This window comes from Gossypium hirsutum, chromosome A02 (genome assembly GCF_007990345.1).
Source record: "Gossypium hirsutum isolate 1008001.06 chromosome A02, Gossypium_hirsutum_v2.1, whole genome shotgun sequence".
In the NCBI taxonomy this organism is placed as follows: Eukaryota; Viridiplantae; Streptophyta; class Magnoliopsida; order Malvales; family Malvaceae; genus Gossypium; species Gossypium hirsutum.
The window spans coordinates 57,851,934-57,869,994 of NC_053425.1; the positions used below are offsets into that span (position 1 = coordinate 57,851,934).

The 18,061-nt window shown below is 32.7% G+C and overlaps 1 protein-coding gene across 2 annotated transcripts; it reads right to left on the reverse strand.

The window, feature by feature from the left end:
• Positions 1-12,303: 12,303 nt before the first annotated feature.
• Positions 12,304-14,866, reverse strand: LOC107949484 (pentatricopeptide repeat-containing protein At1g77360, mitochondrial). Of its 2 annotated transcripts, none has more exons than XM_041086117.1 (2): positions 14,540-14,866; positions 12,304-14,334 (listed from the first exon to the last, which is right to left on the reverse strand). In XM_041086117.1, exon 2 carries the CDS (start codon positions 14,300-14,302, stop codon positions 12,860-12,862), a length of 1,443 nt encoding a protein of 480 aa, XP_040942051.1. In that variant the 5' UTR covers positions 14,303-14,334; positions 14,540-14,866; the 3' UTR covers positions 12,304-12,859. The 2 variants fall into 2 exon arrangements, with proteins under 2 accessions (XP_040942051.1, XP_040942049.1); XM_041086115.1 differs by having other exon boundaries at positions 12,304-14,304; positions 14,540-14,865.
• Positions 14,867-18,061: the final 3,195 nt, after the last annotated feature.

Sequence of the window (18,061 nt, forward strand, 5' to 3'; positions counted from 1 at the left end):
CTTCTTCTTCTGTATAATTGATAGTATTTGGTGTGCATTCTTGTATTTGCATTATGATTTCAGGTTTGGGATATGAAGAGAAGGAAGTCTGATCTGATTTGACAGTTTTAACTGCAATACATCTGTATAGCGGTTTACCATACAGTACGATACTTCTGGCAGTTCAGCTGCATAATGCTATTTGCGTGGCTTAGTTCCATATTCATGGTGTGTTGGGTTGGATGGGCCTTCTGAGGTCCTATGTGGTGTACAAGGTTGGTTGAGTTCCTTATAGCTCATTTGTGGTGTGAATGGGGGACAGAGAGGTGTTTGGCTGGATGGGTGGGTTTCATATTGTTGCATTTGTTCCACATTTTGTCTGTCTGATTGCGAGATTAAAGGTATATAGATCGATGTGTTTAGTACTAATGGTTCTAGTTTGGTTGTAATGATTATTTGGATATCGGATTGCCAATGTGATATTTTGTTTTTATTGTAGCGCTTAATGTATGTTTTTCTGAAGTTTCGATCTCACACTAGGCTCGTGTAGCTCACCCCCTCAGTTTCCCTTTTACAGGTATTTTCGTTTACTGTTGTTGGACTAGGCACGTCGGAGGTCTCGGACAGCCACGTTTTAGAATCAACTTTAAAAAGTATTTTCATAATTTCCGCATTTATAAGTAAACAGTTTGAATTGCAAGTTTTATATTGAATATTGGGGTATAAATTTTGGGTTTTTCGGACGTACGCGTCTTTCGGACAGAAATTTTTGTAATATAAGGATTTTACTATGGAGGGTTTTACATAACTTAAATACTATTTGTTTTCTAGATGGTTAAACTAAAAATTTTTTCTACGATCCCTTCAGTGATCAATGTGACCTCCAAAATCCGGCCTAAACTTCTAGGCTGGGTTTTGGGGCGTTACACGATTATTATGCTTGAGTAGTTCATACATGCAAAAATCCCCAAAAGAAAAGTTACCAAGCTGCAGAATAAAAATAATTAAAAATTACAAGCCAAAGCTAATAAAGGCTTAATCATACTTAATTAAATAATAATAATCTGAGGTCCAAGTTGATTCTCCGAATGTTGAGTCTGGTCTGAATTTTAAGGTTTACCTAAAAAGTTAAACACTATTGAGGGTGAGCTTATGAAAAGCTCAATGTGAGTCAAATAATTATTTAAACAGGTAAAAACATCAAATACAGTGAAACATATTAGCATTAATAGAAGAAAATAGAACACCATAGGAATTACATGTCATTACATAGCCATTATCAAATTGATGTCAAACGGTGTATGAGCATAGGTCATCATTCATCCAAGGAACAATCATTAATTTCGATACCATTCAATACAAAAAAATACAATGCGCAGCATAAATCAATAACATTCGAATATGTCGTGCACATGATGAAATGCAAAAAGGTTCCTACCCATACCATCCGCTACACACCACAAGTTCCCCAGAACCGGTCTATCAAACTCCAAAACATTATGAGCATAGCTTGATGTGGTAAAACCACCGAATAATCAATAATGCAGAAAATATACCGGATATCAAATAGTGCAATACAATCGCTAATAACATATAATATGCGATAAAATCGCCATTCCCCTCAGTACTCTAGGTGCAGTGCACTGACTACAAATAATGTAAACCTAATATGTCACCAGTACTCCACGGAACTCCTCCGTCAACCACAAAATCCCAATCCAATGCATATGCAATATGTCACACAATCTCATACATAATCATATTTTAATATTTTTCACATTCATTTGACGTGCTTAGCATGTCCTCTACAATCACATACTTTCAGTAAATGGAATAGTGTTCCAATCTTTCAAATTACCATTGTGTTGGTATCAATCAATATCGTTGAATTTCACATACTTTACGGATTTTCATTGTGCATAAATAACACCCTTTTCAATACACATTATAACAAATATCTCATGCATTTAAATCATACATAAGCTTAATATCTCAGCACATCACATCATTCAGTCAAACATTCTCATATCTCAAACTCAAATATGCAATTACAAACTCAATCAAACATTCATACTATCAAATGAGCAATTTTGTCAACTTGTTAATCTTTTAAGGCTCGAAACATACCTAGTTCGGCCACTCATAAAATCAATAATTTTGCTATTAAGACAATCCAATCAACATTCTAATTTATCAAATATAATATGATATTTAATATTTTCAAAAAAATTTATGAGTTTAGGACTCACACCTTATTTTTTGCTTCCTTGCAGCACACTAGCTAATCTTCCAATTTTCCTTAATAATTCCTTAAACGAACCTAAACCAAAATTCAGTATAAATTCAATCAATTTACCATTAAACCAGCCCCCAAACACCCACTTATGATTTCAAACCAAATTTTGAAATTATAACTATTTTATGTATCCAAACTAATTAGATTCCTTACACTGTATCGATGCAAACTGTACGTACAATTGTTCTTCGCCTTTACGGATGATTTGAGGCATTTGGGTCAGTACCTAATTCAATAGTATACTGGAAAATAAGTAGCTAATTAATAATTAAATTCCTCCATCTAATCAATTCATAACCTTTACCCAACAACTATGTTGAAATAACAAACTAGTTACCCTTAATTGCACTTACGCTTCACGATTTGTGGGATCTATCAAAAACATTTTTCCATAATTGAAATGGGTTTAAAAGCTGATTAGGAGGGTTCAAGAACTCAAATTATTTCTATAAAAAATATAGGCAAGAACCAAGAAATAAAACAGCCCTTTCTTGCACATACTCGCACACACCACCACCTATGGTGGCCAAAATTGAGGCTAAATTTTAAAATGGTTTGAGATCTCATTAAATTATGAAAAAATACCTTTGAAATCATTTAAAATCCCCCAAATTCCAGATATGAAAATTTAGGTTTTTAATGGATAAGATTAATTAAGAAATTGAAGAGAGAAGAAACCTTACCCAAGCTAGTCGAGAGAAACGGAAATGGCACTTTCTTGGTAATGTTCGGGATCAATCTTGGAGTTCAAGATTTCATATTTGGAGCTGATTTTAATGAGGAAAAATTACTGAAATATGGTGGATAATATGTTAACAAATGTCGTGGAAAAAAGAAAAAAAAAAGAAAGAGATGGTAAAGCTAGGTGTAGGCGACGACAACAATGGAGGATATAAAAAAAATTAAAATTAAAGAGAAGGAGAGGAGGAGAGGAATGGCTAGGGAAATGAGGAGTAAGATTAAAGGCTGATTATTAGTGAAAAAATTAAAATCTATACCTAGGTTAACTAGGCTTGGATGACCCATACATTAAAACAAGGGGTTTTTGTCAAAAAAATTAAATTATTTGCATGAGAAGGGAATTGAAGTTAGGACCTCAAAGATAAATTCACCAATATTTAACCATCAAACCAATAACTCATTCTTGATATAATTTTAAAATATTTATTTTAAAAAACAAGGCATGTCACATACTAGGGTTTAAGGCAAAATTTGCAAAATAATAAAAATGATGCGAGAGAAGGGATTTGAACTTCAGTTTCAGGAAACGTTACACTAACACTTAACCAACAAACCAATACCTCATTCATTTCCTAAAAATTCATTAATAGTTTAAAAAATTAAGGCATGATCACTCTCTCTCAATTTACAAACCCGATTCTACTAACCCTCAATTTTTGGGATGTTACATTACTAATTGATAGTTGCACTTGCGTTAGTCATATTTTTAGTTAGTCTACGACTACAATAAATTACATCAGACGTATTACATCTTGTTACAACAATAGGTTTACTAAAAACAAACTCTTAAGGGCGTAATTCTACAATACGCCACTTTCCCAAAATATCCACTGTATGCAAAATATCTCAACTCACCGCTTTCTTGGCGTACCTAGCTTGTCCATCCTGGCGAAATCATTCAAATAGCAAGACCTAAAACATAAACCTAACACTTGTAAGTTCAGAGGAACTTATGAGTTAGGTCATAATATACCTTTTGACATTTCTTGCTGAATTCTTCATCTTGAATGTTTGGATTTCTCATATTTATCTATGACGGATACCTTCACATCATCAATTAAATACATACCTAGATCTACTTACTACTCTTAACGGATAATTTTTAACTTGGCTCATTGGTTGACTTCAGGTCATACCAGATAATACCACCTCTTCTTCTATTTTTAGACAACCTACAAAGATTAACCCAAAACAAATGTTCACAAACATTGTACACTAGCAAATACTTATACTTTTGACAGATTCTCACATGGAGTTTAATACCATCAGTAAACCAATCAAATCATTTTCTATTTCAATACCCAACATAATTCATACGAATAGTGAACTAATTCATACGAATAGTGAACTAACAACTCAATTAGAAGTATTTCTCACACTCTTATTACAAAGCACCACATACCTAAATTGATAGATGACATAAATATTAGATAATTCTTGAATAGTACATGATGCTATTTAGATATGACGGAAACCAACACTCAGATTTCCCAACTCTACATATCACAGATGAAATTAGACCGATGTACACTTGTACATTTCTTATAACTAAGATACGATCAAATTCAAAACTGACAGATAACCACGATAGATAACCTTTTTAAACATATAGATTCATTCAATTGTATTATAAAATGGTACAATCCAAAATAACTTCAGACAGATCATATACTTATTGTAGACTTATCAGAGTACACCACAAGGTCAAACAGATTACGCCACAATGGCAACATACTGAAAATGCCACAAAGGCTACCACACAAAATACACTATAAAGGCTATCATACAAAATACGCCATAAAGTCATCATACAGAATAAGCCAAAAAGGCTATCATACAAAATAAGCCAAAAAGGCTATCATACATAATACACCATAAAGTCTACCATACAGAATACGCCATAAAAGCTATCATATGGAATGCCATAAAAGCACCCCAAGAAATTTCGTATTTGTGATATGAATTTGCCTAAGCTCATATCGCTTAAGGTTTTCCCATCATAGCCCTAAAAGGTGCAGAAAACCCAAGTTGATAAATGCAGCTCATCCGCTCTTTTCTAGAATGTCCATAGCCATGAACTTTCTTTAGAAATGTCATATCGTATTTCATTTTTACTATCTCGACGGACTTTATCGAATACCACCGCGGTGTTAACACTTACATCACATAACCTCTCAACATTCAATTACACTCCATTTCCCCAACCTTATATGTCACAACCCAAAACGGGTTAGTACAAATTGGGCTAATGAACCGAGAATGGTCATGACTGAATTTTTATTTAGATAATATTTTGCTCATTTGATAAATATCAATTATAGTGGTGGAGTAGTGGTGGAGTTGTCCTTGATATCTAAGTTCAAACCCTTAGCAAAGTCAGCCTACATTTTTTATTTTTATTTGTGCAAGTTTAAGAACAAGGAAGTGAGTAGTATAGTGGTTTATTAACTCCTTAGTTATCCTAGTGGTTCAAGGTTCCAGTCCTAATGTTTACACTCTTCTATTTAATTTTTTTACAATTTTTCTATGTGATTTAAGTGCTTTTCGTCCACCATTTTTCACCATAAATAGGAGGATTCCTTTCCTCCAAAATAGGTCAAACTTACCTTAAGTTGAGGCTGAATTGCAACAACCTGATTTTTAGTGGTATCGAAAACAGTGGTCTCAAAACCATAATTTCGATGAAATAATTCACAAATATTTTTAATTAATATTTCCAAGGATTGTAACATCGTATTAAATTTTGGTTAGGAAGTTTTATTGTTTAGATAGTTTAATAAGTAAAAAGGACTAAATTACAAAAACTACAACGGTTGAGTAGTTAAATTCAAGGGACTATAACATATTAAAGATCCAAAGTTGGTAGCTAAATGAGAATAGATCTAGAGTGATTTGACTACGAGATTCTCTATTAGAGGTAATGGTATAATGTATTTTTGTAACAGACTAAGAGAATGTATCGGTGGCCAGGGATAAAACATGAGATTTCTAAATTCGTCACTAGATGTATGATTTGCCAACAGGTAAAAGCTAAACACCAGGTGCCATCAGGATTACTATAGCCTGTTACTATTCCTAAATGGAAATAAGGGCGAATTATGATGGACAGATTAACTAAATCAACTCATTTCATTTAAGTCTGTACTAATTATTCACTTTAGAAGTTAGCAAAATTATACATATCAGATATTGTCAGATTACACAGAGTACCTTTATCTATTATATCTAATAGAGATCCGAGATTTACCTCAAGATTTTAGGGTAAAATATATGAGGCTTTGGGTACTAAACTTAATTTCAGTACAACGTATCATCCAAAGACTGATGGGCAATCAGAGCGAGTAATTCAGATTCTAGAGGATATGTTATGGTGTTTTACATTTGAGTTTGAAGGTAGTTGGGAAAGATATTTACCATTGGTGGAATTTTCATATAATAACAACTATCAATCTAGCATTAAAATGGCACCGTTTGAGGCTTCACATGGAAGGAAATGTAGAACGCTGCTGTACTGGTCAGAGTTGAGCGAGTCTATGCTTGTTGGTACTAACTTGATAAGGGAAACAAAAAATAAAGTACAGATAATCCATGATTGTTTAAAAGCAGTGTCTGATCATCAAAAGTCGTATACAAATCTAAAAAGGAAAGGTATAGAGTTTACCATTGGTGATCGAGTATTCCTGATAGTCTCTCCTTGGAAGAAAGTATTATAATTTGGGAGAAAGTGAAAGTTAAATTTGAGATTTATTAGACCGTATGAAATTTTCTAAGGGGGAGAGTTATAATAGCCTGATTTTCAGTAGTGTTAGAAATAGTGTTACATGCATGATCTCCCTTTTTACTCTATGTTTCCCTCCCTTGCCAAAAGTTCACATCCTTGCCATACAAGAGGTTTATTGAATCTAGACCTAGTTGGCCATCCTATTCCCACTTTTTCAACCTCATTTTGCCATCCCTACCTCCCTCTTACTCCTAGTTTCTTTCTTTTTCATTTCTTTTCTCATCCATTTTCTCTCCATTTTCAAACTAACCACCACCCTTTCTTTTGGTTTTTGCTCATTTCCTCCACTATAACCAAACCCTCCACCACTGTTCATCACACCTTGTGGCTGTCGTACCTTTTCTCCTCCTCTTTTTCTGCTCCTATCACCACCGTGATAGCCACTGTGCACTATCACGGTCTCATTTCTCCTCCCCCATTACACTAAAACCCTATAGCCCTCCGTCGTCAGACCACCACTCCACCATCGCCAGACCGCCACTGTCACTATCGTCAGACCACTATCATCGCCTTCTCCGATGACCAAAAATTCTTCCTTTCTCTTCCTCTTTCACTTTTCAATTCTTTAATTGATTAAACTTACATATTTCTTTCATTATATCAATCTTTTTAGATCACTTGATTTATTGACTTCATTTATTTCTCGATTCATCGACCATTCTGTATTAAATCAAGTTGTAAATGTGGTTATTTAGATCGCAAAATCCTTCTCTTAGTGGTTTCATATAATTGTTGAATGGTATAGTAGCCATAGGGGCAATGTCACATTTTATTATCATTTATTTATTATCATACTAATACTACTTCTCCTTACTATCTTAAAGGACCAAACGATGGAGACCCCTAGTTTCGCATTGAGAATCATCTTTTCGAGAGTCCAAAAACCATGGAGTAAGTGTTAGTGAGCACTTTGGTAACCAATCTATTACTGATGAATATTTTTCACACAAGTCCTAACTAATAAACGTTATTCATGTGTTAGATTCATCTTTCGAGTTAGATCAAAATGAGATCGTTATTAAGGTTGTGGAAAATCAGATCTACAATATAGGGTGTGGGATCGTTACCATTTTTTTGTGTGATATAGTTATTTTATTACATTAATAATTATATTAAAACATGAATACACTAAATATTCATGAAGAGTTGAAAAACTTAACAAGATGAACACCAAGTAAGTGACTCTAACCGATTGATTCTATCAAACACATGATAATTGATGTGATTATGATTGTAATTATGATGTATGTGTAAATCTCATCCTCATGATATGTGATGTATGGCTTATGTGATTTATGTCATGATTTAAGCATATTAGACTTATATATGTGTATGTAAAAATTGGGATCCATGATCTAATGTGAAAAATATGTTTAACATGTAAAAGTGAATAATATGTATTAAAAAGTGAAATTGCCATATCACATGTATGGGGTGGGGTTTTGTGAAAAGTTAAAGTTATGTAGCAGTTTATCTGCGATTATGTGGTTGTTTTCGACAAATATGTCGTGGTTTATCCACAATACGTTATGTGGTCGTTTATCGGCATTTGTGTGCTGACTTGTCCACAAATGATGTGTTATTGGATGAACGAGTCTTCCTTTGTTGGACCTCATGAATTTCTTAAATCTTTTTGCAAACATTGTCATTTCTTCATCATCATCATTGCTAAAGTATTCATCCTTCTCATAAGTTGTTGATTTGAATGCAACTCTCACTTTATTTGGAACTTATTTGGTTTCCTTTGCATTGTAGTTGATCTTCATTTCATATGTCAACAAAGAACCAATGAGCTCATCAAGGAAGAGTGAGTTGAGATCCTTTGACTCTTCTATTACCGTCACTCTAGGTTCCCAAGATGTTAGGAGACTATTTAACATCTTTTTTACCATCTCCTTGTTGGGATGTCTTCCCAAGAACTTTGAGACTGTTGATAATCTGAGTGAAGCGATCAGACATTTCCTCAATTCATTCTTCCTGTTTTGCTTTAAAAAATTCATAATCAAGGGTGAGAAGACTTATCTTGGACTCCTTGACTCTACTTGTCCCTTCATGGGTGACTTCAAGTTTGTCTCATATTTCTTTTGCATTGTCATACAAGGAGACTCTATTGTACTCATTGGGACCAATAGCACAAAATAGAGTGTGCATAGTCTTTGCATTTAATTGCACCTTATTGATGTCATTTTCATCACATTCAATATCTTCCTTTGAGATAATAACACCTTCAACCCTCTTTATTGGGATGGATGACCCATTAGTAAGTATCCTCCAAACTTCATAGTCATTGGCTTGGATGAATAGCTTCATTCTTGTTCTCCAATATGAGTAGTTGGTGCCCTTGAATAGAGGGGGCCTCATGGTGGAATGCCCTTCTCCCAATATAGTGGAATTTTACTTCGATGCCATGTAGGAGAATTCTTGACTTGAGCTTCTATCTAGAAAACATTGAGGATCTTCTCTCTTGGCGGTAAAATCTTCTTTAGAGATCTAGCTTTAATACCAATTGAAAGCTCGATGAAGCAAACCGAAAATACCAAGAGGGGGTGAATTGGCTTTAAAAATTTTCGTGAAAGTAAATGCAAGAATGAAATAAAGAACACAAAGAATTTAGAATGGTTTGGCCCCAATTGCCTACTCCACTACCGTAGCTTTCCACCTCTAAGGATTTATCCCAAATTCACTAATTTGTTCAACCTTTGAGTATAAGGTTTAACCTTACAACTCCTTAAGATTTCTACCCCAAATCTTAAGTTTCAAAACTTCTTAAAGTGATACAAATAAGAAAACAAAGAAATAATCCTTACAAGATAAATTTGTTTAAAAATTGAAGCACAAATACAATGAAATACACTTGAGCAAAATGAAAGAAATAAAGCTCACAAGTGTATGCAAGAATAATATGAAAATTTAAGCTCTAAGATTGTTTGATTGATGATTTTTGCTGGAAGTACTTTTCTTGGATGTTGTAGGACTTTAAAAGATGGTATTTATACCCCTAATAGATTTCCAGCCATTGAGGATGTTGGAAAAGTTAATATGGCCATTGGGGATGTAAAACCAAAGCATTTATTTCACTTGCAACTTTGAGCATCAATACCTTTAAAAAGGGTATTGATATTTTTTTTGTCATAAATGTTAATTTAGTGATCGTTGGAATGAAAAAATCGATACTTCAAAAATATTTTACCGATACTTCCTGAAAGAGGTATCGATACCGGATCGATACCTTGTAGGATTTTTGAGAAACAGAATACAAGTTTGGTATTGTTTTTAAGTAAGGAATCGATTATTTTCGAAAAGTATCGATACCAAATCATGGTATCGATAATTTTTAGATTTTTGACAGAATGCCCTTTTTATCTTGATTTTACTAAGGGTATCAATTATTTTCAAAAATTTTCGATACTGGGCCAAATGGTATCGATACTTTTTGGCATGGAGCAAGTATAACTTGTTTGAAAATCATTTTGATGTGTTAAAATGATTTTAACTTGATTGGGATCATTTTCACTTGGTTAAAAATAATTTCACTTGACTTTAAAATTGTTTCAAAATTTTCTAAGAGTTTATTGTAAGTATTAACAATTTTACTTCTTAGAACTCAAATTTAAAATTATTTTGTCAAATTCAGCTTATATTGAAAAACACTTTTAATTTGTTATATCAAAATCTTTTATCAAATAAAGCTTAATTTAACAAGACATGATTAAGGCCTTGACCGATAAAGAGTTGGAAGACTCAGGCATCACAGTCCTTAGAAGGGTTCAAAGGATTATGTGTTCTGAAAGAAAGTGGTGGATCAGAGTTGTGTTTGGGAAAGTAAACTTAATTGCGGATCGATTGGTTAAGGTTTGCCTTACATGGAAGTCAAGCTTACAAATTTTCGATGTGCCTCCTTATGAGGTGATGGGGGTCCTTCAACAAGAAAAAGCTAGTGCTGCTTTTGAACAATTGATTTGATGAAATTTTATTTACTTTTCACCAAAATAAAAAGATAATTGTTGTAAATCTATCATGAATTTTTGTCAAATAATGTGGAAATTATGTTAAAAAAAAAAGAATGTGTGAATCAAATTAACAAAATTAATAGGCGTATAGTAAGGGCATGCATTATTACTTTTATGCATGTTTTATTTTACATTTTTTCACATGATTAATTATGTTCATAAATCTAACAAGTTCAATTAACCATTATGATTTATCAAATTAAACTAATTTAATTTATTATGAGTTATTAAATTCAAGTGATCAATTTATAAGTTTATGATGTTTCAAATTCATAGTAGATTATTTAATTAGAAAAATTAATAATTTATTAAAATTGATATCTTTAATTTTACTCATTGAAGATTATTTTCATTTAATAAAATATAATTAATAGATTTTTTATGTAAAATTTAAACATTTTATTAAAATAATAGTTTAATTAAAATAATTTTTATTTAATAAATTATAATTAATAGACTTACAAATAGCTACAATTTTATTTAAAATTTTAAGCAATACACTATTATAAAGAACTAATTTAACAAAGAATATACTTCATAATTATGAATATTGTTATAAAGGTTAAAATAAAAAATAAAAAATTATTTCTACTAAAAACTTAGTTGTTATAACTAAATTTTATTATAACAAGTAGTTGTTATAAAAATTACTGACTATACGAAAATCTTGTAAGAGTTGATACACAACTGTACAAGATGCTATTGGGTGAAGGAGATTGAAACATGCTGAAATTTTTACTAAAATAAAATTTAGATTATATTAATTTAAGACCAAAACACTCATGGTATTCACAGCTTTCAATGCAGCTTCAGTTCATGCATGTAAGGAACGGTTAGCCAATATATGGTATTTACGAACATATGTTTTAGTTTTTGACACACTGGTGATATAATCTCACAAAAATCCCAATACAAACAAAGATAATGAAAAGAAAATGAAAGCAGTAAAAGCCAATATATGGAAATTTTCAAAACCTAAAAACCATTACACATAATCTCAAAGAAACAATGGAAGAAAACAAGTTATTGCATGAGTGACTTCATTTCCTCTCCCATTGACATTGCAAAACGGGCAAAAATCACATAATCAGGTGATAGATTTCACAAATCTATCTGACCTAGAATTCCCCAGACTCAGTATTAACAGTGAAAGCAGCATATATGATTCTTTGCTTTGCCTTAACTTCTGATTTCTTTCACATCTAAAACACAAGAACTTAGCAAGTACTTGCACTGAGAGGGCTGATTAGTTCATTTACCTCTTGAAAGAACCCATGGCATCAAGAGACGCCAAACGTGCTCTTAACAGCCCGTGATATCCATATGCATGCCTAAAAAACAATGCTAATCCACTTCCTCTGTTTTTATCGATTACCAATGTATAGACACAAATTGAGTCAAACCTGCTTCTTACTCCTGCTTCCAGCTACATATTCTCCTTCTTGTATTCTGTCTTTCTCTGAATATCAGAGTTTTCGGAAACATCTCATATTTCATTTCAATAGATATTTCATTTCTTAGACCTTCAAATAAATGTAAACGGTTACATATATTAATAATAGTAATAATAATAATAAAAGTCATGACAATAACTGTGTCCGCTTGAAATATCAGCAAGGTTTGGCTTTGAAGCACAAAAACCATGCCGGTTCTCAAATTATGAAAACTTGAATTGCTGTGACTAAACTCCTGAATCAGCATATGATGCATAAAATGAATTTTATGACATGTGCACCACTAACAGAGCATTACCATTCTTAGAAAGCAATAATGAATGAACCATTCTTTTAAGTTACAAATCGGGTTAACATTTTCCCGTAGCTGGCAGTGTATACAGCGAAACCTATGGAGAGTTTGATTCAGTTACTTTCACGTCCACTAGTGAGGCAAGACTGAAACCTTTTGGAAGAGAGTGAAAACAAAAGAGAAGTGCAAAAGTGTTCTTTCTTTTTACATGCGTCAGACCAGAAAAGTTACCTTAATTCCATGAGGTAATCAGGTATTCCAATTCCATCAATTCAGCATTCTCAACAACTAAAAAGGAAGAATTCTTCAATCACACAAAGGCTCCTTAATGAGGAGGTTCATTTTCTCTTGAAGAAATTTGAGCACGTCTTCTCTCCCTTCTTTTATAAGCAATTGCTTTAACCTCCCAAATGTTGGACCTGAGGGCTGAATGCCCTTTTCTAACATCTCTTCTAGTAAAATACAAGCCTTAGCAGCATTGCCCTTCTCACATAATCCATTTATGAGAACTGAAAATGTGTGCATGCTAGGGATAAACTGCTTCAATTTCATGTACTTCCATACTTTAAATGCCATGTCTAACTCATCTCTCTCACAAAACATCTTTATCATTATTGTATACGTGTCTGCATCTGGTTCACATTCTTTGATCATCCTGCGGAACACCTTAAAAGCTTCATCAGTTTCTCCACGACCTATCAAGCTGTTGAGAATGATATTGCAAGTTCTTGCATTTGGTGTCACACCCTTAGAATCCATCTCGTTTAATACCCTATACACATTCTTTAATTTGTTTACTTTACAAAAAGCACTAATCAGAGCATTATACACAACCACATCTGCCTTGATTCCATTTCTTTCCATCTCTAGGAATGCGTCAACGGCATCTTCAATTCTGTTTTCTATCCCATAAGTATGGACCAAAACGCTATAAATAAATGAAGTCGGCCTGCAACCATTAGAATCCATTTCCCTAACAATTCCAATTGCTTCATCCACTCTGCCAGCTTTGCATAGAACATCTACCATTATACCATAAGTCACAATATCCGGGTCACAACCCATATCAACCATCTCTCTGTAGATCTCCCTAGCCTTTGGCAAATTCGGAGCACGACCCCATCCTTCAATCAAAATACTATAAGTTTTTGAGTCTGGCACAAAACGATCTTTCATTTTATCAAAAATCTCTTGCGCTTTCCTCACATTCTTAGTCTTACATAAAGTACTCAGTAAGGCATTAAATGCTGCTAAATTTGGTGGCACACCGTACTTCTCCATGACATTAAAAGCATAAACAGCTTCATCCACCTTTTGAACCCTTGCATACTTTCTCATGATAATACAAAACGTTTCAACATTCAACATGCTCTTGTTCTTCATCGCATTCACAAGATTCCACATGATTTGATACTGCCTAATCTTAGCCAAAGATCCAATCATGGTATGGTAAGCCCTAACAGTGTGCATATAATTCCGCTGCTTCTCTGCCCATTCAAAAAATCTATAAGCCAACATACCAGCATTCTCGAACCGCTTAAGAACATCCTCTGCTACCTCCGGCGAAACCCGTAACCCACTTTGATCAAGAGCTGTATCAAGCACCACTGGAGAGGATGACATCATGATTTTACAAACTTTTTTGCTCGTAACTGAAACATCTCTCGTTGGTTCACTTGAACAATATCTTCTCACCAGCGTAATACATCCCAACATTTCACGAGAGTTGTAAACTTTGACCATTTTCATTTCTGAACTTCAAATACGAATCAGAATTCACCCTAAGTACAACAAACAAAACAAACAAAAAAACCAATATTATAGCATTTTAAGCCATTTTCGATATACAGAGATTCTTTTTTTTTTTTTTAATTTCTTTCACTTTTATCAATTGTATATAGAAAATAACGCTATTGCTAAGTAACACGCCCCTACCCCCCCCCCAAAAAAAAGAAAACACGAATTTAAGCTAAAAAGCCGACCAACCTGCTGATCAGATACCCTCTGAATCTATCTGGCTCAAGTGCATTAACAGAGTCAATAAGACCATCATAATCCCGAACAACCTAGTAATTTAAGCTAGAAAAAATCACTTAAAAGTCTTCTTGAAACGATCCACCTTATCCCGAAACAAAACAAAAGAGAAGGAATCAAAAGAGAAAACAATGATATCACACGAACATAAAATCAAACAGTTGGTCGGCAATTGGGAATGCTGAAAGAAAAACCCAAAAGGCGGACCTCGAGAGATTCAGCTATAGGCGCTAGTCCATTTAAATGATGTCGTTGAAGGCCTGAGAAAATAGCAGGTTTGGTTTTGTACGGGCGTGGGCTTTAAGTTGAGGGAGGGATGTAGGATTTAGTTTTTCAATTCGTAAAAATTTGATTTAAGTGGACCTATTAATCAACCCAATTCGAACATCACAATATCCAACTTCAATAGTTAAAACTTTTAAGGGTAAACTAGAGTAGTAGTCATGAGAATTATTTTTTTTAACTAAATATAAAAAATTATAAAATAATCACACAATTATTAGTAAATTTTTTATTAAGTCATTCAATAATAAAAAATTATAAAATAATAATTTAATTATTTAATTTTGTCCTTTTAGTCACCAACATGTTAACTGTGGCAACTTGTAAAATTAAATAATAGTAACTTTTACCCTTAACATTTATACACAATATAATTTAGTCTTTTTTACAGTTTTACTTTTCTTTATGATCATTTTACCTAAATGCTAAAAAAAATAAATTTATCAACTAAATTTGATTGAAAATAAACAAAAAGAAAAAATAGAAATACCACAAATTCAAAAAAATAATTTTCAACTTTTCTTATTCTTTTAAAATTAACCATCAATATCACAAAACAAAAAAAAACTACAAAAAAAAGACCAAATTACACAATGTGTAATGGTTGAGAGTTAATTTTTTTAGAATCAAGATTAAATTGACATAATTTATACATGTTGAGAGTTAAAGTTACTATTATGCCAATTTTAAAAGTTGTCATCGTTAGCCAGTTGGTAACTAAAAAAGACAAAATCGAATAATCACGTGGCTATTTTATAACTTTTCATAGTTGGATGATAAAAAAAAATTACTCATAATTGGGTAACTACTATTACAATTTACTAATGAGCATTAAAACCATCGAAAATAAATTCCTATAACAAGATAACACTAAATAGCAGTATAGAGTAGTAGGGTCAAATCCACAGGAACTGGCTATCCAATTTTTTTTTCTCATGACCAAAATCACTATCACGATCACAGTCATGCCCACAACCTGTGCGTAGTAATGCTGAAAAATGAAAAAAGGGATTTTAATTGATAAAGATAATAAAATAAGCAAATACGTAATGAAATAAAATAAAAATAAGAACAGATTCAAAATTTCATAAATAAATTTAAGCAAATAAAATAATGAGTGAATAAAATATTTTTAAGCTTAGTCTTAGCCTCGGTACACCCTGAACTTGAACTGATCCTTGAAAGAAGGTTTTTCTTTCCAATCGATAAGTTGGTTATAGCGGTCAAGGACGCCTCAAACCACCAACTTTTTCTCTTGTAGTCGGTTCTAATACGACCAGTAAATTGACCCTTATCGAATTTCTAACCACATAACATGTACCCTAATTTAAGACTTCGACAACCTTACAATCTGAAAAGCCCAACTCGAATTAACAACCTCAACCGTATGGGTCGTTTAAATCTGATCACTATCTCCCTTGGCGGAATCCAATTGGCTTTTCCCACCTGAACACGCCAATTTGTTCGCGGGATTTTGAATACAGCACGGCCGACCCAACTTTCCAATTGTATTTCAAACGATTCCAACCCAACGTGCACTTTTTGAATTGAAATCGAATCAAATTTAAGGGACGAATTTGTACTATCACATATACTGGAGAGATAGCGAATACCGAATTGCAAAGTATTTAGTTTGGGTTCATATCTCGCGATTATTTTTTCGGAGTGATAACCGGACTAAGGCTAAAATGAACTTAGTTAATCATGAAATAAGTCATGCTAGATGGAGTATGGAAGTGACTTTGAATGGAAACTATGGAAAGTGAAAAGGGGAAAAGGCTTGGAAGGTAAATAAGCCAAAATGTTGAAAGTAAAAGAAAGAAAAATAAAATTGCAGAATGATGCACTGACACAGTAAATGAAAGAAAGAAAAGAATTTATTAATGTCAAAAGCTAAGTGTGTTCAGTTGGTTATAGCCACTAGGTATTTATACATACTTCTAGTGCTAAAATTTAGCTAGATTTTTCCTAAACATTATCACTAGATAAATCAAAATTTAAAAACCAAATTTAAAATAAAGATCAAATTTAAACTAATTACAAAATTTTAACAATATCAAAAATAATTTGATCTTTATCCAACCAATTTCAAATCTTCAATCTTTATCCAACCAACTTCAAATCTTCACTATTTCAATTTACCCCTCCTTTTTGCTTTTTGTTTCAATCTAGTCCCTTTTTGTATGATTTTGAATTTCAGCATATCAACTTCATTCCTGATAAAAAAATCCAAATTTAGTAGCATCTTATTCGATAATTAGCCAAAAATAGATGTATTAAAAATATGAATTTGTCTTGCTATCAAATTCCTCCCCCTCCCCCCACTTAGCTCATGCTTGTCCTCGAGCATGATGTCTACTAAAAATCATTCGACAATCCTTTTCAAAATCAAACCCCCTTTCTCAGCCAAGTATAATGCAAACAATTAGTTGAATCAAAAATAAATAATTGCTAGACTCAATCAATAAGCATTTTATAAAACCTATGTCAAACTAAACTACTTCACTAAATTTAGGCTTAATCGAACTTGCAAGTCAATCATACTCAATATATATTTTATTATTATTATTCCTTCTTTTTTTTCTTTTTCTTTTTTAACTTATTCATAACATGGTCAAGTCTTTTGACACGAAATGAGATGACAACCCAAGCACCTCACCCTGGTTACTCAATTCGACATTATTATATATTTTTTTGTTTATTTATTTCTTTACAAATTCAAGACACAGCCAAATATTTTGACGCGAAATGAGATGACAATCAAGCATCTCACCCTGGTTACTTAACTTGGCATGTCCCTAATGATTTTATAGCTTAGTTAGTGGAATGTTACAAGTTTCAGTTTGTCACCAAATCTTTTGACGCTAAATGAGATGACAATCTAAGCACCTCACCCCGGTTACTCAGTTTTATCACATTTTCGATCCTTCACTCTTAACGAAGCCATTAACTGATTACTTGTTTATTTATTAATATGAGTACTTTCATTAAGCAAGTTCAAAAGAACCAACAATTTATATGAAATATTGACTAAGCCATAACATTTTCAATTCTACAAAATATTTTTTGATCAAGTAAGCAATAGTTATTCATGACTCACCCAGTAATTTTAATAAACTTAGCATAAGATTTAGGGGTTAATTTTCAAAATGAATTGAGGAATTATCTAAGTGAATGAACACATGCAAATAA